Source organism: Anas platyrhynchos, chromosome Z, assembly GCF_047663525.1.
Source record: "Anas platyrhynchos isolate ZD024472 breed Pekin duck chromosome Z, IASCAAS_PekinDuck_T2T, whole genome shotgun sequence".
Lineage (NCBI taxonomy): Eukaryota > Metazoa > Chordata > Aves > Anseriformes > Anatidae > Anas > Anas platyrhynchos.
In genome coordinates, this window is record NC_092621.1 from 18,772,905 (window position 1) to 18,799,110 (window position 26,206).

Below are 26,206 nucleotides of genomic sequence, written 5' to 3' on the forward strand. Positions count from 1 at the left end.
GGGCTAGGGGGAGTACGGGTGGCGGGGAGGGCGCCGTGAGGGGTTTTTGGGAAGGTGCCCGTGAAGAGCAAGCCTCGAGGTGTGCGTGTGTGTGCGTGTGTTCGCAGAAAGCGACCGGAGGAAGCGGCGCCAGGGAAGGCCAAAAGGGAGGCTGAGAGTGACGGGAGAGAAGATGCGGTCTCGGGGAAGAAACCCAAACTGGAGGATGTTGTATCGGAAGACACGAAGTAAGTACGCAGCCTGCTGCGTGAGGGGGTAAAAAACAGCACGCCAGGCGTGCTGCTTAGCTGAGTGTCACCTGCGAGTCGCCAACAGATGTACCCCGCCAGTGTTTTCATACGGGGATGGGTTTGCCTGCTTATTTTAAACTATCTTTGCGTACGTGAGGATGTGCGGGTAGCACGGCTTCACCGGCGACGAGCTCTGGAGGAGGTTAAAATAACCCTGCAGACAGCAGGTAACCACTGCACAGCGCTGGTGTGTAGTTGAGGGGCTGTTGGTGGCAGCCTGGTGCTGGTGGCAGGCATGCGGCGGGCCACAAGCGGTGAGGAGGCAGGCTGGCTGCGTGCCACCTCCCGGCAGGACACGGTCAGCCTCGGACACAGGAGCATGAATTTGACGAAAGGGACAGGAAAAATGACTTCTGAGGCATGTAAGATTATAATTGCAGGGTGTATTTGTGATGGAAGCGTAGGCATGCTTTTGAATTTGTACACAAACAGAAGGTACCTGACGTGGAGAAGAGGGAAAGCTTGGACATGTTGAAAGCTGGGGAGATAAGGCAACCAAAGGGCAGCCAGAGTGCCGTTTTTTGTGCTTTAGGATCTGTGCACCTGTCTTTTCTTTCTAGAATTTCCTGGCAGGTATTATGAGGGGTTGTGAAAAAACAGACAGTGCAGGAGCTTTGTCAGCGTAGTCTATCCTAAAAGATTGTTCAGAACTTGGATGATGATGTGGGTTCAGAAACAATTAGGCAAGTTCATGGAATAAAACTTCACATGGAGCTACCAAACATAGATTTGTACCTCCTAGTTCAAGGCGTAAAAGACTCAACTACAGAAATAAATACTGTGTGCTTGCTGAGTACTTGTACTTTTCTCTGGGTGACGTATCACGTACTTCTGTCAGACAGAATTCATTGCTCTTATATAGTCTTTTTTTTTTCAAGTTCAAGGTAAGGTTTTCTGTGAGAACAGTCATGAGAAGACTTTTCAGAACTTTGCAATCATAGGGTACTTGTACAGGAGCAAAGCAGAACCAGAGTTAACCATTTTAAGTCATTTTTTTATGCGAGTGGTCTCAATAAAATGTGTACTTGCCCACTGTAGCTTCCTAAAGTATGCTAATACTGAGAAAACAACTGTTATATACTGTGAGACACTAGCTGCTTGTGGCCATGAGAGAAGTGTAAAGAAAAAGAGGGTTCTTGTCTTAAGACAGCTCCTTAGTTTGTTTCAGGCTGCTGTTATTCAGTACCACAAATAACAGGTCTTGAATTTTGCTTTTGTATACTGAGAAAAAAAAAATCCACATGTAACTGGCAAACTCCATATGAACATACTTTTATAATGTGACCCTAGAGTAATTTTGTGATGCAAGTTTTTAAAATACTAAAAATTCTAAAGTAGTAGGTAAAGCACACTTACAAAATAGCAAAACGTTAACTTACAGATGTGCTTAGTACAGGTAGGCACCTCTACCAAATGTCCAGTTTAAGTTTGCACATCATTTTTTAAATGCTGCAGTTAAAGTAGAGGTGAAGTTTGACGTTTTCCAGTTTATAAAGAAAACGGGATTCTTACATATATTCTTTGGCAATCCTAACTCATATTTTTTTAGTCTGGCAGACCTGATGCCTCACGTAAAGGTGCAAGCTGTGGAAACTGTTGAAGGTTGCACACATGAGGTGAGTGCAGTGCAACTGAACGTGGGAAGTCTAGGCTTTTTTGTAGAAGTACATGCACTACTGTTAGTATTATAATATTGTTTATCTTTATTACTCTACTAATTATATGTCATTTGATAGTATATTTAAGATTGAACAGACCTATGCATAGTTTGATGTATGCACCTGACACTATCCATGCACAAAATACACTTTAAAACTCAACAGGATATCTTACTAGAAGCAGTTTGAATGATACTTGCAATAAAGTGAGTGGCTGTGGAAAACTCAATGATAATATTGATATATTTTTGTATTTGAAAAGTATTGAGCACATTCTTAGTGCTGTTCTTGTTATTGAAATAAATCTGTACTCGTATTACAATGTTACTGTTCAGCAGTGCATGGAAGTATTTTCCTAATCTTTTTCATGTCAAGCTGTGTAGTGTTTCAAAGGACATTTTGGTAAAACGGGAAAAGAGACTGTATGTGAGAGCAAGAAAATGAGGATTATCTATTTTCAGATTATGTTAATGGAAATGATACAATTATAAAAGGAAAAATTAGAAGCATTAATGCTGATTTTTATTTTATTACGTTTAATCGTACTTCATCTCAAGGTGATTGTTAAAAAGAGTTTCTATGAGTATTAAATATGTCAATTTTAACTTCCCTGTACTTACATGCTCAGTTTGTTTTTCATTCTGTCTTAGAATCATAGAATAGTTTGGGTTGGAAGGGAACTTAAAGATAATCTAATTCCAACCCCCCTGCCATGGGCAGGGACACCTCCCACCAGCCCAGGTTTCCCAAAGCCCCATCGAGCCTGGCCTTAAGCACCTCCAGGGATGGGGCAGCCACAGCTGCTCTGGGCAACCTGTGCTAGGGCCTCACCACCCTCTCTGAGTGAAGAATTTCTTCTTTATATCTGATCTAAACCTATCCTCTTGTTGTTTCAAGCCATTACTCATTGTCCTATCACTACACTCCCTGACTTTCCTGTAATGCTTCCACAGCTTTTCTGTAGGACCCTTTTAGGCACTGGAAGGCCGCTACAAGGTCTTCCTGGAGCCTTCTCTTCTCCAGGTTGAACAACCCCAACTCCCTCAGACTGTTCTTGTAGGAGAAGTGCTCCAGCCCGTTGATCATCCTTGTGGCTCTCATCTGGACATGTTCTATCAGTTCCACATCTTTCTTGTGCTGGAGGCCCCAGAGCTGAATGCGGGGCTCCAGGCAGAGTCTCACAAGAGCAGATCAGAGGGACACAATCCCCTCCATCGCCCTGCTGGCCACACTGCTTTTGATGCAGCCCAGGATACAGTTGTCTTTCTGGTCTGCAAGCGCGAGTTGCTGGCTCATGCTGAGCTTCTCATCAACCAGCACACCCAGGTCCTGCTCCTTATGGCTGCTCTCAATCTGTTCTCTGCCCAGCCTGTATTTGTGCTTACCTGTCTTCCAGAACTAACCCGTGCTAATTAGGGTCACATTAAAGGACCCTGTATGATGATGCATTTTTAGTACAGAAACTGTCTGTACAATTCATGTTACAGGTTTTAAAGCCAACGCATCTGCACAGTCTTTGTTATGTAGAGATGTCTGACAGAGGTTTGTCATCACTTAGTAACTGAAGAGGGCTTAAATAATTAGTGTGAATGAATATTAGATATTAGTCAGGAACAGGAACTTAACCTGTATAAGCACATTGTCCCTGGAAAGGGAGTGTGATCAATGTGAGCTGTGCAATTGCTTTTAACCTCCATTGGCCAGAAACTGTGACTGCATCTTGGCCAGAAGAGTTTATGTTTTAAGTTAGGTAAACCAGAAATATTTCACATCAGACAGCAAGAAGTGTCAGAGAAATGGGAAAAGGGGTACTGTTGTCAGGAGGGTAAAGATACTGAGAGAAAGGACACCTTGACACATGAGCTCGTAGAACCAGGATAATAGAAATTAATGCAAGTTTTCATGCATTTTGCATTTCCTTCCTCAGCTTTTCATAGCTTGATATGTCACTGGAATGGACACACAGAATTCTGCAATTGTTTTTGTTTAAAATATATTTTATAGGTTGCACTTCCAGCAAATGAAGAGTTCAAAGGTCTAAAGCCGAGAACTGGAAAACCTGCAAAAGTATGTGATAGATTCTGTTAATTTTTCTTCTTGCATATGCTTTAGTTAGTAGGTAAGGGTAGAGGAAAAGTGTTGTACTTTGCCAGTAAGACTTGACAAAGGTTTAAAAAGATGACCTGTCATAAGGAAGATTGATATTCGTATTTTAAATGTGGTAGAGTAAAATAAAGCGGTTGAATGGAGTGGAGAGGCTTTTGTGGTTTTGTTTCTGCTCTACAACATTGGGCAAAGGCTTTGGTGCTGTGTGATAGTTTCTGTCCTGACTTAGAAAATTAGAGAAAATCCAGTCGTTCGGGCCAGCTTTTGACTCCATACAACAAGATATCAGCAAAGATCTTAGGTGTGTGTGTGTGTTAGATAATTTTATGTAAATAACAAGCCACTGCAAAATACTGGATTAAGGTTAATTGAAATTCCAAATGTCTATGTGCATGATTTAATTTCTGCCTGTAATTTGCACGCTCGTCCAGTCAGAGAATAATCAATGTAGGTAGTAGTCTATGTTAAAAATATGTAATGTTTTTTTCTTTCTTTTTTAGGAATATCCGTTTAGTCTCGATGCCTTTCAGAGAGAAGCAATTCTTTGTGTAGATAATAACCAGTCTGTGTTAGTGTCAGCTCATACATCAGCTGGTAAAACTGTATGTGCAGAGTAAGTAATTTTCTGACAGGCTCTTAATAAGAAAATGTGTGATGCTTTTACTGTCATTTTGTTGAACCATCAGTAGCTGTTGTGCATCAATTCCTAGATTAAACAGCTTGGAATTGAATTGACTGCACTAAAATATAAATAACTATTTCTTTCATCTAGCTTAGTGGGTATTGAAACGCTTGAGTAATGTTTAAGCTTTTATTTTATTTTTAAACAATCTGTCCTTATTGAGACGTTTTTCTACAGACTGAGAGAAACATTTCTGCAATACAGATTTACATGAATTTAGAAAAAATACCTTTGTGTCCTAGCCCATTTTTGTAGCTAATGAAGAAGGTCATTTTTGTTTGTTTGTTTTTTAACGTTTATGTCAGAAGTATCAGTTTGATTTATTTAGCATCTTGTTGTTTATCAGGCAAGGAATGTTTAAACAAGCACATACATTTTTGCCAGGGTTTGGAGTGACTTTGCCAACCTGAGATGAGAAGTGAGATCTACATGAAAATACGTAACATGGGTTCAAGTAGTAGTAGTTTGACACAAAGCGTTTATGATTAGATTTTTATTTAAAATTAGACGTGTTCTGAAGTCCATCTAAATCAGTTATTTTTTGGGCCATTTGTCACTCTCCAAAGAGACACAAGTAGTTAAGCTTAGATTGCACTGAACTTAAACAGATATGAAGTGCTTTGTATCATTCTGCTGGTGTTTTGAATTACTTTTCTTTTTTCAACAAAAAGGTAAGAGGAAACTAAATAGTTGTGTATATCTTCCTGGCAACTGTAATATGTTCAATGTTTGAATACAGGTATGCAATTGCCTTGGCTTTGAGGGAGAAACAGCGTGTGATATTTACGAGTCCAATTAAAGCTTTGAGTAATCAGAAGTACCGTGAGATGTATGAAGAGTTTCAGGATGTTGGTTTGATGACTGGGGATGTCACCATTAATCCTACAGCTTCTTGTCTGGTGATGACAACAGAGGTAAGATCAGACACAAGTTCTTGATCTATCTGTGGTTTTGTACCTTATTTTTGGAAAGGTCTGATACTAATAAAAATTATCATAAAAAGCCCAGTTAGGGTAAAAAAATCTGAAAGTTCATTATTTCTCCCTTGCGCTTGATTTAACTTCAGATTATTGAAAAATTAGGTAAATCTCTATAAATTCATGCTTTTGGAATCTCTGTCAGAAACTTTAAATCTCAATTTGTGACAGATCCTTTTTCTCTGGTTTCTAGATCCTGAGAAGTATGCTTTACAGAGGTTCTGAGGTTATGCGAGAAGTTGCGTGGGTTATTTTTGATGAAATCCACTACATGAGAGATTCGGGTAACTTAAATACAATTTTACATTTCATATCCGTTTTTTTGAAGAGCAAAGATTGCTTCCTTTATTAAATCTCTATTTTCTGTTGAAATCAGATATCTTTGTGCATAAATCATTCAGAATATGTTTTCTAGTGAATTTTGTGAAATAGTTATTGTGCGTAGCAATCTGCATTATCTTTGCTGAGACAAAAGCAATCTTGAGGACGTGTGTGTACTTATATATGAGGCATTTGTTAGTTTTTCTTGTATTGTGTCTTTAAGTATGCCGTTCTTTGGTTTCAGAGCTGAAAAACAGACTTTAATAACATTTCCCATATGATTTTTCCATTTTCAGAACGTGGTGTAGTTTGGGAAGAGACAATTATTTTGCTCCCTGACAATGTTCACTATGTGTTCCTTTCTGCAACCATTCCAAATGCTCGTCAGTTTGCTGAATGGATCTGTCATCTTCACAAACAGGTAATTTTGATGTGATAGACCTCTGTCCTTGTGATCTTGTGGCATAATACTGTGTCTTTGTTTCGAAAAAAAACCTAGACCTACAAGCCTCTCTTTAGCCATGTTATTATAGCTTCTAACTGATGGTGTAGATCACTCCTGCCTTCTTTGATAGTACACTTAGCCTTTGCGCCTGTATGGACTGTTAGTTCTACATACAACTTTAACGTTTCTTTCTTTAATAGTTTATTCTTACCATTTATTTAGACACCAGCTTGATTTCAACAAACATTGAATTATGAAACACTGAAAATACTATGATCTTCAGAGGCAGGCCTTTCAGGACACAGAGGCTTCAAAGGGCTTGTTTGCAATCTGTAAACATTATATTCATCTCTGTTTCAACAAAGACAAACTTTTATTTCATTGTTTGCATTAAAATAGATGTGTGATTGTCAGTGGGCTGACAGCAGCATGACAAGTAGTTGTCAACCATTTTTATGAGCTTTCAGTTGTATCTTGGATATGCTTGCTAAGTTCACACTAATTTGTGATTGTTTCTCTTCCTGTTTTCTTACTGTCCCCAGAGAGCAGAGCTCAGCGCCTGCCCCTCTGCTCCCCTCGTGAGGGAGCTGCAGGCCACCATGAGGCCTCCCCTCAGCCTGCTCTGCTCTGGGCTGAGCAATCCAAGCGACCTCATTCATCTTCTCTAGACCCTTTGACATGTTTGTAGCCCTCCTTTGGACTCTCTAGTAGTTTTAAGTCCTCCTTATTTTGTGGCACCCAGAACTGCACACAGTTGACTAGCACATCATGGTTCCTGAAACAGGCTGGAAGAGAGAGGCAAAGCTGAACTTCATGAGGCAGGCAGATTGAGCAGCTGGGTCCTGGAAGCAGGCAGGCAGGGCAGAAGAAGGCAGAAGAAGGCAGAGAGACACAGCATAGGTCCTTGGAACTGGCAGGGAGAGCAGATGTCCCTCCTAGAGTGATTCCACAGCAGTGATTCTTATGATAATAGCCTTTTCTTAACAGAAGATCTTGTCTTGCAATGAATTCTTCAGTGTCTGGGTGTTTTTTGGCCCATGGACTACATTGTGCACAATTCCAGAAGATAATATTATCACAGGCTGAAAGCAGGTGCCTTATCCTGCTGCTCAGGTCTTTTTCTTAGCTTCTGCTTGTTTTCTTCCTTATGTTTACAGCTTTTTTTTATTATTTTTTTTAACAGCTGTCAAAGCTGCATGTCTTCTTTGACTGACCGTCAGTGGAGTTCATAGTTCTGGGACCTCTTGTTTTCAAACTATGCCCGTATGCAGGACCCTTGCTCTTATCCCAGGCTTAAATTGCACTTAGCAAGTATTGCGCTGTTTCACATAGAGGATTCTCATACTGAGCTTAAGGACAGGACCACTGCCTTGCTCAGTTAGCATAGCACAGTTCATATGAGTGATATGTGCTGCTACTAGAATGCAAGAATGAAAAGTAAACCATAAATTCCTAGGAAATAATACATATACATGCAGCCAAAATGAGAAAAGAGGAATATGATGAATATGTCCTGTTCCAGAACCTTTCAGTTAATTTTTATTCTGTTTTTGTTTTTTTTTCAGTGATGGTTTTGCAGCAAAGAATATATGAATTAGAACTGGGGAAGGAACTTCCACAAGAGGTTGCTCTGATTTTAAAAATAACCCCAAGCTTTGGTTCTCATGTGGCTTGTGATTAAAGGAGCATAGCATAAGAGATGTTTACTCAAACTTGGCACAAAGCTTTGACTTTGTTTTGCAGAGCACTTGGCTGATTTTTTTTTTAAAGCAAATTTATATAAGATTTAATATTTTTAAGGAAGTGTTTCATTTATTTTTTTCTAAACAAGCATTACTCACATGTTAAAACTTGTAATGTTTTAAAAAATATACAATGTGACTTTTTTAGGTGGTGCAAGAAATACTGCAGGCTTTTTTACAAAATAGAAATTGATAGTTCTTCCTTTGGTTTTAAAAGATATTAGGATATTTCAAGCATGTGTAATAATATAGAAGAGACCATTACCTATCTACACTTTTTCTTTTTTATAAGAGATTGTTGTCAGCTTGTGTTACTCTGAAGAATTAGCAAGCTTTCACATTTTTAAGCAACATCATTAGTACAAAATCCATATTCAGGAAAGAAAACTTAACTAAATTTCTTTAAGTCTTAGATTCTGGCTTTTAGAAGGATGTCTTTTAAAACAAATGTGTTGGATTTTCCCTCAAGCCAGTGTTTTTCCAGTTCATCTAGAAATATGAAATAATTTACGTATATGCTGTTCTTTTTTTATAGCCCTGCCATGTGATTTACACAGACTATCGACCTACTCCACTGCAGCACTATATATTCCCAGCAGGAGGAGATGGATTGCGTCTTGTCGTTGATGAAAATGTAAGGCATAGTCAGTTAGTTTGAAATTTCTTTTTCCTCACATACCAGTAATGAGTTTCATTTTTTTGCAGAACTTGGATTGACTATGCAAAGGATGTTTATGTTAAAATAAAATGAGGTACAAATGGGTAACGGTGATCTCTGAGATGTTGATTTTGGAGTCATATAGAAGACACTGATTTTATTCTCTAATGTCATGTACTCAGATGAGCAGTGCTTTGCTGAGATGGGTTAAGCACCCTCATTCTTGCTTTCTGAGGTTGCTGGTACTGTTTCTCACTTAATTTTCTTTTATTTTTTTATGTTTTTAAAGGTAGCGCCATTTAAACTTTCCTTCAGTTGAGGGGGCATAATGTTTTTGTGTCTTCAGGTGATTCAGAAGTAACAGTGTTTACAATTCATTATTGAATTATAGCTTATGCTGTAAACAGCAATATTGCACTTAATTGGGCAGAATATCTTTATGTAGACATTCCTGTAAGTCAGTTCTGCTATTGTGCCATTGTGTTGGGTTTACATGGCAAGGTTTTGGTAGCAGGGGGCTGCACAAGTGGCCTCTGAGAGCAGCGCCCAGCAGCTGCTCCATGTCAGAGCAGAGCCAGCTCCAGAAAGGACCCACTGCTAGCTGAAGTTGAGCCAGTGATCAACACTGGTTGCACATCTGAGAGAGGATGCTTAACAAACAGAAAAAAATACTGCACAACAGCAGCTGGGAGAGTGAATAGTGAGAGCCAGTCATGCAGGCCTCAAGGTCAATGCAGAAGAAGGGCAGGAGGTGAGGTGCTGCAGGTACAGAAGTGCCCCTGCAGCCCATGGAGAGGAGCCCACGATGCAGAGGAGTTCACCTGAACTGCTCTGAGGGACGAGGTAGAAGAGAGTGTGTGGGGAGGGGAAGGGGTTTTTAGTTAGCTTCTATTTTTTCACTGTTCTCGTCTGCTAGCGATAAGCAATAAATAATACTAAACTCCTAATGCTGAATCTTCGCCTGTGGTAATTGCTGAGTGATCTCCCTGTCCTTATTTCAACCCTTGAGCCCTTTTTCATGGTATTTTTCCCCCTTTTACTTTGAGGAGAAAGAAAGTAGTGTGATGGAGATGTCTGTCAGTGTGAAACCACCACAGTCACTGAGCATGTCTAACTTAGTTGATGGTATAGCAGATAAAACAATGAACAGTAACTTCAGAGACACAAATAAAATTCTGAGCTGTGACACTCAACCTAATAATGTCATTTGTAAGCTTATGCATTGTTTTTTTGTCCTTCTGCATGTAAATGTGTGGTAATAGTACTGGATATGTAAATTAGTATGTATTTTTCAGTGGGCTATGTAAGAAGTAATTGTTTACAAAGGTTGTTTTATATCTAGGGAGACTTCAGAGAAGATAATTTTAACACAGCAATGCAAGTGCTTAGAGATGCAGGAGACTTAGCAAAAGGGGACCAGAAAGGCAGGAAAGGAGGAACAAAAGGTGAGTTTGAATCTCATTCTTATGTAACTTCTTGCATTATATAACTTTTCTTTTAAAAAAAAAAAAGTTGCAGCTAAGTTGTGCTTCTATTTTAATTATTACTTAACAGAATAATTTTCTGCTAAAATAACTTTGAAATTCGTGTGATCTCTCTACAGGTCCTTCAAATGTTTTTAAGATTGTGAAGATGATCATGGAAAGGAATTTCCAACCTGTAATTATTTTCAGCTTCAGTAAAAAAGATTGTGAAGCCTATGCACTTCAGATGACAAAGTTAGACTTCAATACAGGTACTGATAAGTAACATATAGTTTTATTCAACAAAAAATTGTAATTTGAAATGAAATATTATTCTGGGTAGTTATTTCATTTGAGTCCTTTTGTGTAACAACACATGTAAAATATTTACCACTTTTTAAATTGGTACTTATTTACCATTCCAGTACATCAGCCTATTTTCAGTAGGAAACTGTGGGTACACAGAGTATTTGATCATCACAATGTTTAACTGTTCCTCTATTACAAACTTTTCTTTCTCCAAAATCCTGTTCACTGTGATAATACCAGAAGAATTTATAGAAAAGTCCATCTAGAAATCTGAGCATTTTCTACGAGTTAAAACAGCTGTATAACAAACCACTAGACTGTTCTTGCTCAACTGTTCAATCCACTTTTCTTTCCTTACTTTGTCTCCCATCTCATCAAAGAAAAACCATAACAGTAAACAAAGAAGATTTTTTTTTTTTCATTTTGGATTAAGACCACGCTTGGAAGATGGGCTTAAGTTCCTGGCTTCTTGGAATGTTAAGAGTAGTAACAAAAGCAGGGGCTCTGTTGTAAGTCAGAATACTATTTCTTGTTTGAGAACTCTTCAGGGTTCTTGCTTGCTCACTTGCTCCCCAGTCGTTGCACGCTCTGGTTCAGTGTACGGAAAGTGTGTAAGTATTAATGGAGAAGTGTGCAGATGGGCACTGTCAGATAGAAGACAAACGTGAAGGTTTATGAAATAGATAGAACATACATGAAGCTGAGAAATACTAAGCTTAATGGTAGCTGAAATTTTGGTGATTTTTATAGGTTTGTGCTATTCTTCCTGTTCCCTAAGCATACAGTCACTGTTAGGCTCTTTAAGGCCCACACTGATTGATTGTCTGACCACAGCGTAGGTGGTTTTGTGTAGATTTCACAGCCTTCTACACTATTTTAAAATTTTACAACCCTAAGAATGTAATAACGCTTTATTTACACAAGTTATTACAAAATCTAAAAGGCTAATAAATTACAAATTGCCTTTTCAGATGAAGAGAAAAAGATGGTTGAAGAAGTATTCAATAATGCAATTGACTGTTTATCAGATGAAGACAAAAAGCTTCCTCAGGTGAGTGTAGACTAAATGAGGGTAGCTACTGCTCTCCTGTTTTCTGCAGCTTTCGAGACTGGGGGTCTTGTGTAGTGGGTACAGAAATCATAAATTGGATGTTCTTATTGATCTTTCTGAGGTTTTCTGTCTCTTGCATTGTGAACAGGATTCAGTGACTAGGATTCCTTCTAGTTGTGATTCCAGCAAATCACATGTGATAGAATTAACGAGGGAGTTCCTACCCTGTGTTTCTGTTTTTTTTTCCAAGTATGTTTTTAAGTACACATGAAAGCTTATACTGGAGCTAAAACTGTCTGGAAACAGTTCAAATATGAATTCAGTATGCATTTTATCAGATACTGACTGCTGAGCCTTTCAAAAACTGCAGTGATCCTTCTGCATTGTAATTTAATCTGCAATCACTAAGTATAGTAACTTCATCTTTACAGTAGAAAAATACAATCACCTAAATGAACAGAATATTATGGCATTCAGTACATCTGAAAACTATAGTTTCTTCTGCACCCCTCCCCATTACTTGCGTCCATCAATTACTACTATATCAATCTTTATTATGAGCATGGCAATTCCTCCTTGAAGAAAACAACCACTTAATTTTTGGCTGTGCCTGCTCACTTCAGGTTCAAAATGTCTGTTCTGTTTTTGAACTTGAGAAGAACTGACAATAGGAAACCAATGTATAAGGTTTCAAGTGTACTGAAAAAGCAGCACATATAACAGAGGGATTGTACCCGTATGATCTGTTTTGGTCTCTCTAGACATTGACATCTGAAAAGCATATTCTCAGAATTAGGTGTGAGGTGGTAACCAAATGTTCATAGTTAGATTGTTAATGACAATCTTACCTTTGTCTCTGTTTTTCCTTCGTTGAAGATAAAACTTACGTAGCTATGTTAAAGTGTAAAGTTTTTAGAAATACAGAGATAAATTCTGTCATTGGCAGCGCCAAGTTCCCTTTGCAGCATTCGTAGGTGCTCACTTCACTGTTACTACACAGATCAATAAATGAAATCACTGCATTCAATACAGTATCAATACAAAATACGCATATGCAAATCACTGGAAAAATATATATAGAGAGAGATTAATTTAATTATTAACTGCATTCACAAATTAGCATGTAGCTTCACAGTAGGCCTAAGCCAATTTATGACTGCTCTACTGCTGAAAAAGTTGGTTGTTGGCTTTACTGTTCTTACCATTCCTAGTTTTAAGTAGAAAGTAATACTGAAGTGGCATATTTTTACTTGATTTGTCTAGGATAGAGTTAATTTTCTTCCTAGTAGGTGGCATGATGCGGTGGTTTGAATTTAGAATAATGCTGATACCACACTGATGTCTTAGCTGTTGCAGAGCAGGGCTTACAAAGTCCAGAATTTTTCAGCTTCTCAAACTGCCCTGCAGCAAGGGGCTGGGGTGCACCAGGAGCTGGGAGGGGACACAGCCAGTACAGCTGGCCTAGGCGGGCCAAAAGGGGTGTCCCACACTGTGTGGTGTTATGCTGAACATCTAATCTGCGGTGGCTGGCTGTAGTGGGCTTTTACCCGTGAGCTTTTACTTCATTTTCCCTTCGATTCTCTCCCCCATCCCGCTGCAGCGGGGGATGGTGGGAATAAGCGAATGGCATTGTGGTGCCTGCTGGTTTAAACCACAACATTACTGTAATCCACCATTTCCTGATTATAAATACATGTATGCTAAGAGCAGAGGTTTTGTATTTCTGGAAAGAATATTAAAATTTCTTTACTGGTCTTGTGTTTCTTCCCAGGTTGAGCACGTACTTCCTCTTCTGAAGCGTGGAATTGGTATCCATCACGGCGGTCTGCTTCCTATCTTGAAAGAAACTATAGAAATTCTTTTCTCTGAGGGCCTAATAAAGGTATAGTTTTGTGTTCACATTTGGGTTTTAATCTGTTCTGAATACACTGTCAGTAATCCTGACAAACCGAATGAGTTTATCTTAGCTCAGAAGGTGTTCTAGGGTATAGTGAAGATCTGCTTCTTGGGTGAAAAAGGGGAAAGAAAGACTTACTGCAAACGCCATTCTGAAAAATACTTTGTGGTTTGAGTGTACTTCTATTCAGGATTAGTATTTACCAAAACTTTCTTTAAAACATTGTATAGACAAGTAAGTAGGCAGTCATAAAAAGAACTACATACATATAAGGGGCATATAAGGGTTCTGTTTTGTGGATCTAGATACTGGGTTCTGCAAATGCATACAACTTCTCTGGAAGTCTTTTAAGTCTTCCAGTGACACAGGTTATTTGATGTAATTAGTTGCAGCTCCCTTTCCCTGAGAAGCGTGTGTGCATAATTATCTCCATCTTTATGTGGAAAAAAAAACCTCTTGAAGCTGTTTTTTACCACTTAGTCTAAAATGTGTTGCCTTAAATATCTTATGATAGTACATAATTACAGCTCTAGTTTTAAGTGTTCAGATTTTGTTTTGAAGTGTTAAAACTTATATTGTGCAATTTCAAAATTTTCAACTGTTGTATGATATATGGTTATGAAAAAGCAGATTTGAGGGGCAAAAGTGTTTTCTGAAATCTTGCAAGTGCTTTTAGCATTTATTGCATTTGCAGGGCTTGTGTTTACTTCTGGCACATGGTCCCATATGACTAACCTTGTTTTCCTAGAAGAAATGAGGGGAGGGGGAAAGAATGGTTTTGTTCCAATTTTTAAACATTTAATGTGCCTGTGTTGTTATGTTGACAGTACATAAGTAGTAAAATCTGGAGTTTTGTGCAATCTTTGACTATGTACATGTTTTCTTAGTCTTTGTTTTTGCTTGCTTAACTTTAGTCTGTTTATTTAGGCCTTATTTGCAACAGAGACTTTTGCTATGGGAATTAATATGCCAGCCAGGACTGTGCTGTTTACAAGTGCCTGCAAGTTTGATGGGAAAGATTTCCGATGGGTATGTGAAAAAGAGGTTGTGTGTGGGAATGACTCAATTACATTATTTAAACTCTTACTAAGATAAGATTTACTGTTGACATATGCACTTCAGTGTCATAGAAAATATTTTTTTTCTTTCAAAAAATCTTTGTGGTTGTTTACTAATCGATTTATAATTAGCCTACAGATTCCAAAGACAAGATTCCTCAGAGTATGCATGAAATTATTTAATAGTGGGTTTACATGGCAAGGGGGCTGCAAGGATAGTGAAAAGAATGCAGCAGCTGCCCCACGTTAGATAAAGGCCAGTTTCAATTAGCTCTGAAGGGACCTGCTGCTGCCCAGAGCCAAGCCAGTAAGAGATGCTGTTTGTGCCTCTGTGAGAGCAGATTGAAGAAAAGGAAAAAATCTGCACAACAGCAGCTGGGAGAGTGAGGAGCAGGAACCAGCAGGAGGGCTGGAGATGGGCACGCAACAGAAGGCACAGCAGAGAGTGACCGTGAAAGGAGCAGCAGACAAGAAGCATCAGGGACTGACGGCAGCCCCTGTTCCCCGTTCCCTTGCACTGCTTGGGGAGGGGAGGTAGAAGAGGGTAGATGGTGGGAAGGCGTTTTTAGTTTGAATTTTTAGTTTCTCACTGCTCTAGCTTGTTAGTAATGGGTAATAAAATAAATTAATCTCCTTACTATGGGTCTGTTTTGCCCGTGATGATAATTGGTGAGTGATCTCCCTGTTCTTATCTCAACCCTTGAGCCCTTTCCATTGTATTTTCTCCTCTTTTCCCTTTGAGGAGGGAAGTGGGAGAGTAGTTGTGGAGTTCAGCATCCCATATGGGTAAAACACCACAGATAGATATAGCAAAAGGGCATCAAACAGGTTAGTGCTGAATAAGCCTAAGTGCTGATTGGTCTAAGACCTCTTGCAGTTTGTCCTGAACTGTGAGACCAACTATTTTCTTCCATGTCAGAGGGATCTGGAGAATAAGTGGGCTCAGTACTCTCATGATGATCACCAAATTGAGGTTTTGACACACCTGAGAGAAGAGACGATCTACTTTAGGAGAGTATTGATTGTTCTGTTATAGCAGAGTATTTTGGGTAGCCCACGGAATGACAGGGATGTGAGGAGGAAGAATTGGGTTCTTAAATAGTTGGAACATAAATAATTTAAACGTTTTTAAATGTTAAAACAAGATCTGTAATTCATATGTAAATAATAATAAGGGTGTACAAATCATCACAAAAGCTTTATAAGTGTTGTTTCCTCTAAATGATTCCTCTTTCAGAGATGGGAAAATAAGGTAAATGGGACATGTAACAACATATGTTTTGCAACAAACATCTCTTCAATCTCAGTTTGGGCTGTTCAGCTTCACGAGTCATTCAGTCTGATTGGATGTCCTTAAGAAATATGCAATAAAGAATTAGCTACCTTTTTGGTATAAGCTATTTGGAACTCCTGCTTTAAATTGACATAGTTTTTGTGATTGGATGTTACAGATGCAATATATTGTAATGATCTCCACCATGCACTTCAAACTTGAGATTTACAAGTGTGAGACATGAGTAAAAAGGGGTGAGCACGTATTGAGATGGTGCTAGGTGTTAAGGAAATCACTGTAGCAATGTATCAATAAATGTAGCTATGAAAGCACTGATTAAATCATCCTTTTGACAAAGAGTATTCATAAGCATGGATTTTTATGTTAGTTCCTTAGTGATCAATTAGAATGAATTTGATCTGTGATGACTGTGTTTTATACAACTCTTCTGTTAATTTTTATATGTCATGATCATGTACTATATAATCATAAACGGCACTTCATAAGTTCTTGCTGTCTTTCTAGTGTTCGTTACATTTTTCCATTTTGTCTTAGATATCCTCTGGTGAATACATTCAAATGTCAGGTCGTGCAGGACGCCGAGGTATGGATGACAGAGGAATAGTAATTCTCATGGTGGATGAAAAAATGAGTCCAACAATTGGCAAACAGCTTTTGAAGGTAAGAGAGAGAGAAAAGCTGTTTTGTTGCTTTTTCTTTTGTTTTGCTTCCAGTTTCTCAGGGATCTCAGAGAGCCAGAGTTTTATCCTCTTTTTTAATGATGCTCTAATACTACAGTGATCTGTTTGTTCCTTGCTGATGGCAGTCAATTCAAGAATATTGGTGCATAAGAAAAGTTTTGCTGAGCTCTCACAAGGATAATTAAAATGTTGGTTCTCTGGTAAAATAAAGGCTTGTTAATGGTCTTTTCAATGTAATAGACTGAGAAACGAGGTTCAGTAAGATAACTCAAAAAACAAGATTACCGTCAGTGACCTAAAAATGACTGGAGAAATTCTTAGGGTCTGCAGGAAAATTTTAGAAGTTTGTGAATCAAAAGTGTCTAAAACTACTCTTGTGGTTGAAATAAGTATTAGATTATAGGGCTTCCCCAAACTGTAATGGAAGTTGTTACAGAGTATTACGACCTTCTTTATATTTCAACTATGAGACATTGCACTCATTATTGCTTTTATTTAAGTTCTGTGGCAAAAATTATCATACTGATGCGAAATATTCTACTGTGTGTATAAACCCTCTCAGGCTGCTTACAATCATTATGAAAATATCTAAAAAACTGAACAATTGAGAGACTGCTCAACACATTACTCAGGAGCTTGTACCATTGGTAAAAAATAGTAGGTCATTTGTGGTCAAACTGCATTTATAATATTTTTAGTGTTTGCATAATTTGTGGGAATCATTTTAAAGTCAGTATCAGGATATGTTAATAAAAATACGTATTTTTAGGTCTTGTGGCAAAAAAATCAGGAGCTGGTGTTTCTCTGTTTTGTTAAGATAAATTTAAGAAGGAGGAAAAATACATACTGCAGTTACTTACTGTCCGTGCTATTTGTTCACTCATAATAGACTTGTGCATTAGATCCATCTTATACGCAAACAGTTTGCCATCTTGAAGTCAAAATTTTCATAAATTTTTGCTAGTAAAATTTGAAAAATACTGGAGCTCATTTAACAGCAGGAGATACAAAATGAGAGAACAAAAAATGGCTTGTTTTGAAGTCTTAATTTTGTGTACTTCTAATCTCTATTTCTATGAAGAATTTTTTTTGAGTTAATTTATTTGAAATGAATATAAATAGTTTAAGAAAAGCGAGTATTTCAATTTTTTGTCTCAACCATTTAAAAGGTATTTTTGCATTTGTGATTTCACTAGTTTGAAAATTGTAGGACTCAATCTGCATGAATTAAGTCAGAAGAGGGAAATAATAAATCACTTATATTTTTTGGATATCATTAGTCCAGCGGAGGGCCACAAAGATGATACGAGGCCTGGAACATCTTCCCTGTGAGGAAAGGCTGAGAGACCTGGGTCTGTTCAGCCTGGAGAAGAGAAGACTGAGAGGGGATCCTGTCAATGTGTATAAATACTTGAGGTGTGGGAGACAGAAGGATTTGGCCAACCTCTTCTCAGTGGTTTGTGGGGACAGGACAAGGGGCAATGGCCACAGGATGGAGCACAGGAAGTTCGGCACCAACATGTGAAGGAACTTCTTCATGGTGAGGGTGACGGAGCACTGGGACAGGCTGCCCAGGGAGGTTGTGGAGTCTCCTTCTCTGGAGATATTCAAGGCCTGTCTGGACGCCTACCTGGGCAGCCTGCTCTAGGGAAACTGCTTTGGCAGGGGGGTTGGACCAAAATGATCTCTTGAGGTCCCTTCCAACCCCTTCAGTTCTGTGGTTCTGTGATCTATATTTTTTGTCTAGATTTTGAGGGGGAAGTAAAGAATATTTCCTTTATGGAAACTATAAGCCCCTTTTTTTTTTCTTTTGAAATACAAGGAAACAAAACGGAAAGAATGGAAACCTTTTAATTTTTTGTTATTTCTTGTTTCTTCTCCACTGATCTAAATAAGTTAATGTATTTAATTAATTTGTCACACTACTGGGGAGCAAGGACTGAATTTAAGGTTTCTTTTAAGAAGATTGGAAAGGACTCTAATGAAAATATTTAAGCTTCTGAAGCTTCTCCAGCTATTCAGCCAGTTGCTGAAAAGGCAGTAAACAGAATCATTTATGAGATGAACAGTATAAGATAAAAATACTAATTTTCCTTTTTAAATACAAAACATTTAGAGGATATTTCATGTGAAAATAGACCAAGAATGCATGCAAACCAATGACTCTTCACAGTCTGTACTCATCCTTAAGTGTGTTTAAATTAGACTTTAGTTGCTGACTGACAGTGTTTATCTGTGGCAAGACCATGGTCGTGTCTTGTGGTAGTATTCTGCTGCGACATCAAGTATTGGCTTTGCTCCAGGACAAGCTAACAATTTATAGGGAAAATTCAAAAGAAATAATCTGAAGAACCGTATTGGGAATAATACGACACTTCTTATGTAAGGATACGTACATTGTAGCTCTTCAGACCTCATGCAGGTCTGATCCAAAGCATTTCATGAACACTGGAGTGAAACATCTAAGAAATGCTGTGATCAGCTGCCTGGCAGTGTGATCAGTGAAGTGAGGGCTTTGTATACATCTCAGTACCAGCAGTGATACTGCAGCTGTGCTTGTTGGCTATGACACTGTTTATTGCGACATTGTGTACAGTACTTCAAACTTAAAATTCAAAGTTCACATCTTAAATGGAGTTCTTATGTGGGATGTTTGTAAATATTTCTTAAACTCAGTGACATGCATTTGTCTTCGGCAGTGTATCTAGGTTTTCTGTTTACCCTTAGCATGTGTTTGACTGCTGCATATTTAGTAAACTGGTGACTTGCATAAATCTATGAATTTATAAAAACTGAATGCTTATAATACTGTTAGCTTCCTGAAGACAATAAATTAAAGTCTTACATTTGCATGTAAAGAAATATTTTATAAGAATTGGCTGGGGTAGGGGGGAATTTTAAACGGCATCACATTAGTTTAGGTGGGAAGTGAAAAGCTTCTCCTGGACACTAGATGGCCTTTGAAACTGGAACAGCATGTCTCTAGTTGGCCACGTTACAAAGCAAGTATTCTTACAGAGACAATTGGGATGCTGAACAGTGGTAATCTGTTATCTCTCTAAAAGTCGAAAATCTTAAGCTAATTATATTATGGAAATGAATAATTGTATAATAAAAGAAAACGTGCTAATGAAATATGTTTTAGAGACCTGCATTTGAGTGTATCAGTGCTTTGCATTTACTTATTCCTTCACAGGAGAAGTTAGATGGGACTGAAAAATTCAAAGAAAACATTCATCTAGCCAGATAAAATATACAACATTATGCTTTCCTTGTCACTTGCACATGTAACATAAATAGCCCCAATGCCAAGCTGCAGGAGGTATTCCACTACCTACATCTGGCTCTTTGGCAGGGCCTTCATTTATGGAGCTAGGATTGCTGTGGTTATTTGGCCTGTATGCTGCTGTTAGAAATCTGTCTGGTCTTTTTGTGCTTTATTTTGATTCTTAGGTTTTATTATAATAGCCAAATGGATATGATAGGAATTCAGGGAGTTTAATGTGTTTCACTTACCTTCCTGCCTGTCGTATGACCATGATGCAGTTACACGTTGGAAAGTTCCTTAATTTTGCAAGCGCGTGAATTGTCATTCCATAATAATTGAGGCAGCATCATTAGGCTTTATGTTCTCGTTGTTCTGTACCACATACAGCTCGGTTCCTTTCAGATTCCAAGTTACAAGGAAAATTATGTTCAATGTGCAAAGCAATATTTACATAAAAATAAGGAGATTTATAGTGATCAGGAATAAATGTATGAATGGAAATGGTGAGGAGATGATGTGGAATTTCAAGTATTAGAAAGTTTCTGGAATACAAGTAATCTGATGAATTTTGGAGTGTTGCTAGTTTTACAAAGCAGAGCTACCTGTCTGCAGAAAGGGTTAAAAAGCTTTTGCCACTGGTGTCATTTTATGTGGATTTTTAACTTCAGAAAGTGTAGCAAACAACTATAACTCTTCTGTGAGTTGTGAGATAATCTGAAATTGCAAGATACTGTAAAAACTATGATAAATCGGAATTCAACAAAAACAGTAGCTAATGTATGGGAAAGAAAAAAACTTACGCATTAGTAATTCATGTAGTCTTTGTGTTTTGTTTTTTTGTTGTTGTTGTTCCTTCTTTGGGCTCATATGGTGTTGACCAGGGGAATTTTAGGCTGGATGTTAGGAAGAACTTATTTACCGAAAGGGTTGTTAGACATTGGAACGGGCTGCCCAGGGAAGTGGTGGAGTCACCATCCCTGGAAGTCTTTAAAAGACGTTTAGATGTAGAGCTTAGGGATATGGTTTAGTGGGGACTGTTAGTGTTAGGTCAGAGGTTGGACTCGATGATCTTGAGGTCTCTTCCAACCTAGAAATTCTGTGATTCTGTGACTGATAGGCCATGCAGCTGCTCCTATATTCTGTTCTGTGTTTTAAAATAAACAAGTGTATGCACTTAATTGGGTTGAAAAATAGTAAAATTTCAAAAATTGCCTAGTGCAAATGTATGGATTCTGTTGTTTGAGGGGGTTCTTTTTTCTTACTGTTTCGTTGTTGTTAGAGAAATTTAGGGCGGTCCTAAACTGTTGTTCGTCTTTGTTACTGCTTTAAATTATCCATATGCATTAGCAGTGTGCTGGGTTTGTTCGGGTGACCTCTTTTGAGTAACATACAGAAACCCTTTCTAACGAGTGGGAGTTTTTTCAGCTGGTAAGATTTGTTCAATTGCAGTGAGTTTTCACTTCTCATTTATTAGCTGTACCAACTTTTTGCTGTATGATCAGGCAGTGAGCCCAGATTTAAAGCATCAGACAAGGTCCTTTTTGGAAGTGTAATGCTTAGCACTGTCTGAAGTGAAGAAGCTGAGGTTGGTAGCTGTGAATGGTTGCCTCTGAAGGCAGACGGAGCGCTGTGGACAGTCTCTATCAGGAGGCTCAGGGTACAGTCAAATACAGGCAGGAACCCTATGTCTGAGCAGTTGTTTAAGTGCAGCATTCAGCAAAATCACAGCACAAGCTTGGTTGGTGAGAGAAGGATATCCTGGTAGCAGAATGTGTGAATAATGTCTCGGGGCAAAATGCAGTGGCCTGTATTGAAATTGGGATAGAATGATAAAGCTTACTAATATGTTGTTGTTTTTTTTTTTTTGAAAAAGATTGCACAGAATCTTTAGTACTGCTGGCAAAAATAAATAAAAGGCAGCAGGTTAAGCACTCCAGTCAGATTGTCATTGCATCAACATACATTGCTTTGGCTAGTATCAGCTTAATGCTTCATCTTAATTATAGTATTGTACTTTGATTTGACTTAAAGGTTACTGGGCAAGAGGCACAGTCCAGGGGATGCATCAGGATTTGAAAAACTTAATGCAGCTTAGTTTGGAAGAGAAATAGACTTCAGCTGGGGGTTGGCACTAACACTTGTTGGAAAAGCCATTGCAAAATCTGAAGAAATACATTGTCACTGGTACTATAAGGACAGTGTAAATTGGTTTGTAATCCAGAGTTGTGGCATAGATGAGGATCTGAATGAAAGAAACAGTTTTTGGATACTTTATCAAAATTTAGTTAAAAATAATTTTAATATGTTTCTATGATTACTTTTCTTTTAAACTGGCAAACTCATCTTGTTCTTACAAAGCTTGGACTGCAGAAATTTTCCAGGCTTCAATTCAGGAAGATACTTAACATCCAACATTAATTTAAAGTCCGCTTAAAGTCAACAAGACTTCATTGTGAAATTGTGGAGGCATTCAGCTGTTCAAAGGCAGACATTTTCAAATGCCATCCTGAACAGGCTCATGATTTTTTAGACAGCTAATACTAGCCAGGAGATAGAACTGAAAAGTAAGTAGATCTTCCTGAGATTTGCAACCAAAATGTGGCAAGATGGGTTACATCAGATGGCACGTAAATGGTTAGTCACTCTTGGACTTCATTTCAGGCTTTTTCTGGAGCTAGGAAGACTAAGCTAACTGGTATTATTTATTAATTGTGGTTGCTTGCATGTTAATACCACAAGTTACTTGAAGTTTTATTAGACCTGTCTGTGGAAAGCAGCTTTTCCCCCAGCTGACTGTACTGGGTTTATGTGGCAAGGTTTTGGTAGCAGGGGGGCTGCAGGGGTGGCTTCTGTGAGCAGAGCCCAGCAGCTGCCCCATGTCAGAGCAGAGCCAGCTCCAGATCCTCCAAAAGGGACCCACTGATAGCCAGAGACGAGCCAGGGAATGAGGCTGGTTCGGCCACTGGGAGAGCAGATTGAAGAAAAGGAAAAAACAAACAAAACAAAAACCCTGCTGTGCAACAGCAGCTAGGAGAGAGGGATGAGAAGCTGCTCTGCAGCCCCCAGGTGAGTGCAGCAGGAGGGCAGGAGGTGCTCCAGGCAGGCAGCAGCAGTTCTCCTGTGGACTGTGCAGGGAGAGGCCCCTGGTGGAGCAGGCTGTCCCCCTGCAGCCCATGGGTCCCACATGGAGCAGATCTCCACGCTGCAGCCCCCCCATGGGTGGAGGAGCCCCCGGTGGAGCAGGTGGATGTGGCCTGGAGGAGGCTGCGGCCCATGGAGAGCCCCCGCAGGAGCAGGCCCCGGGCCGGAGCTGCAGCCCCTGGAGAGGAGCCCACGCAGGAGCAGGGGGTCTGGGGGGAGCTGCCACCCACCCGTGGGGGACCCGTGCTGGAGCAGTTTGCTCCTGGGGGATGGACCCCATGGTATGGAGCCGTGTGGGAGCAGAGCTTGAAGAGCTGCTGCCTGTGGGAGGGAAAAGAGGGTAGTTGGGAGGAAGGTGTTTTTAGTTTGCTTCTACTTTTTCACTGCTCTAGCCTGATAGTGATAAGCAATAAATTATATTAATCTCGTTATTTCAAGTTTTTTTTACCCATGACAATAATTATTGAGTGAGTCCTTATCTCAACCCTTGATCTACTTTTCAACATATTTTCTCCCCCTTTCCATTCGAAGAGGGGGAGTGAGAGAGCAGTTGTGGTGGAGTTCAACTGCCCAGATGGGTAAAACCACCCACAGTGACATATTTTGGAAATTTGCTTTTACTTTGGTAAACTCATCACTGCAGTGTTACAAATTTAACTACATTTCAAATTATTAAGCAAGACTTTTTGCTTTGACTTTGCTTTATGCTTAAAACAAGATATGTGAGATATGACGAACAGACAAGATTCCCTGAACGTGTTTTTATGCTTTTTTTTTTGTTAGAAATTTACATCCTTTGTTAAGGCACACTTTAAATCAAAAATGTACTGTGTATTTACTGACCTGATAGTAGTCTGTAGTAGTGAATCTAAAACCAGTGTTTTGAGTAAGTAAACTAGCTTCTGAGTGTAGATACGGATACTATTTACTGTTTTCCATTTCAGCTTCCTTTGAATAATACATCCAGCTTGGATGGAACAAAATTACTCTCAGACATTATGCAAATACAGTTAGTATTACCAAGCCAGATCCAAAAGAATTGGTGCTGAACACATTAAATGACTATGCCTCTCCACTCCCAGCTCCCCCAGTTTGTTTGTATTCTGGGCAGAACAATTAATGATCCTTTATAGAGAGGGTCAATATTTAAAATTTTCAAGTTATAGTAAAATATTTGTATAAAATACTTGTAGTTATAAATATTTGCTTGAGAGTTTAAATACTACTTTGTTAAATCAGGATGGTTTGGTACAAGTGCATAGGATTTTTGTTTGTTTGTTTCTTTTCTGTGACAAGTTCAGAATGATGATAAAATGTGGAGTGGAAGAACAGAATTTGGAGTGACCAGCCTGAGGTAAAACAAAGGATATGATGGAAGAGTTACTGTCTTAGTGAAAGTAAATGACTGAAATACCCTGTCATTCAGAACTAGTTTTCGATGGTTGCATGGAAGAGAAACCAAGATAGGGTCTTGGGTTTTTTAAGTCTCTTGTTAGAACTGAAATTTTTGTGGAACCAAAATCTGGGTGTTTTTCATCAACAAAGCCTGCAGAAAGCAGTCATTTGCCACCCATAGTGGCTTCTGTTTGTGTTGGTGTAACTGTTTTTGAGACAAAGCGTTGAGCCAGATTGGTAATAAATGTATGCTTAAAATAGCTGCTTAGTATTGTTTATTAAAAAATAACCCTGCAGGAGGGGGTTTTATAGTTCTTGCAGTCCTGCTAATGTAGCTCAGGATTATCCTGGTATCAGTATAACTACAGAGTCTTTTTTGGTATTTCTGAGAGATCTGTTTATTCAAACGGTACCTACATAACTGATACGTGGAAAAAAGTGCACTGAAAGTATTTCTCGTAAAGATATTCGTGTCTTACAGATGTATCAAGCTGCCACTTGTGTCTTTAATGAAATCTTTCTTTTCCTGTAAACTAGTAATAATGACTATTGCAGACAGTTAAGTGTACTTATTTCCACCTTAATGAGGAAAAAAAGTGAGAGTCTTCTTAAATATCATCAACTTATTGTGTTATTTGCTCTCTTTGTAAAGCTGTTCTTTATTTCTTTATTGGAAACTAAATCATTCAGCTTGTTTCTAGAAATTTTGATTAGCAAATTAAATTATCAGTTGGACAAATGGCCTAAAATATGATCTGTGTAATTATGAAAGACACTTTTTTTTGTTGCTTAAAAGAAACTGTGTATATATAGAGAGAGTGTTGCCTCTTCCATCTTTGTTAGCTCTCAGTGTCCCCATAAGTTAGGTTCAGACAGTATTTGCCATCTTACATTCCCTGTGAAAGTTTTGCACATGTTTTCCGTGAGAGACTGGAGAGCAAGAAAGTGCTATGTAAAATTTGTTTCTGTCTCTGCATGGGAACAATTTTGAAAGCGTAAATATTTTTACCCACTATGAGAGAGAACAGAGAGAGTAACCCTTACCAAATGTAAGTCTCGCTCAACACTATGTGCCATGATGCAGCAACAACAGCCTCGCATCTCCAGTTAGGCAAGGTTTCCTATTTTTAACAGCAACAGGGGAAAAAACAAATCTGAAAAAGCTGTGAATATCAATTCCAGACACTAGTCTGCCTCCTCCCCAATTGTTTTATGTTTCTAATTGACATGGGCAAGAAATAGTAGGGCTAGTAAATGCTCAGTGGCCTGCTTGATGATTCAATTCAGAGATTCCCTTCTGACATCATTGACAGATAAAGAAGGCACAGCTTATAGCTGCTGTAATTTTCAGTTAATTCTTGACTAAATTATTTCTGTAGTGAATTGTTTATGCCAGTGTTCTTGGCTTTTAAAATTATCATCTGAAACCTATCATTCTGTTCCGATCCAAATCTTAAAAGGGTGCTCGTGTTAAGTTGACTTCAGACTTCTGAAATGGGTTTGATTGCAAGAACACCAAGTAGGTCATTAATCTGTGAGAACTGCAGTTTGTGTATCCAGGCTGTTCTCATCTGGAGAGATAAAAATCATTCCAAAATCATTCCTCTGTCTGCCCCCTCAACCCCCCCCCCCCTTTTTTTTTAATTATTCAGAAATAACTTTGTTGTTACTGCCTGTTAAAGGCTTGAAGCAGTGGACCGTTCTCTTTCAAGAGGGTGTTTAACTTGTAGAGAGGGGGTAGGAGTACTTGGATGGTACAGCAGGAATAAAG

General features: G+C 38.7%; 1 protein-coding gene across 1 annotated transcript in view; it reads left to right on the forward strand.

The window, feature by feature from the left end:
* The window catches only part of MTREX (Mtr4 exosome RNA helicase), a 45,878-nt gene that overhangs the window by 172 nt on the left and 19,500 nt on the right, over window positions 1-26,206 (forward strand). The window contains exons 2-15 of the mRNA XM_027447028.3: window positions 108-227; window positions 1,840-1,906; window positions 3,953-4,015; window positions 4,555-4,667; window positions 5,476-5,650; window positions 5,907-5,997; window positions 6,331-6,455; window positions 8,757-8,855; window positions 10,222-10,324; window positions 10,483-10,614; window positions 11,623-11,702; window positions 13,474-13,584; window positions 14,527-14,628; window positions 16,486-16,611. Coding sequence (XP_027302829.1) covers window positions 108-227; window positions 1,840-1,906; window positions 3,953-4,015; window positions 4,555-4,667; window positions 5,476-5,650; window positions 5,907-5,997; window positions 6,331-6,455; window positions 8,757-8,855; window positions 10,222-10,324; window positions 10,483-10,614; window positions 11,623-11,702; window positions 13,474-13,584; window positions 14,527-14,628; window positions 16,486-16,611 — 1,507 coding nt within the window. The remainder of the gene's footprint in view (window positions 1-107; window positions 228-1,839; window positions 1,907-3,952; window positions 4,016-4,554; window positions 4,668-5,475; window positions 5,651-5,906; window positions 5,998-6,330; window positions 6,456-8,756; window positions 8,856-10,221; window positions 10,325-10,482; window positions 10,615-11,622; window positions 11,703-13,473; window positions 13,585-14,526; window positions 14,629-16,485; window positions 16,612-26,206) is intronic.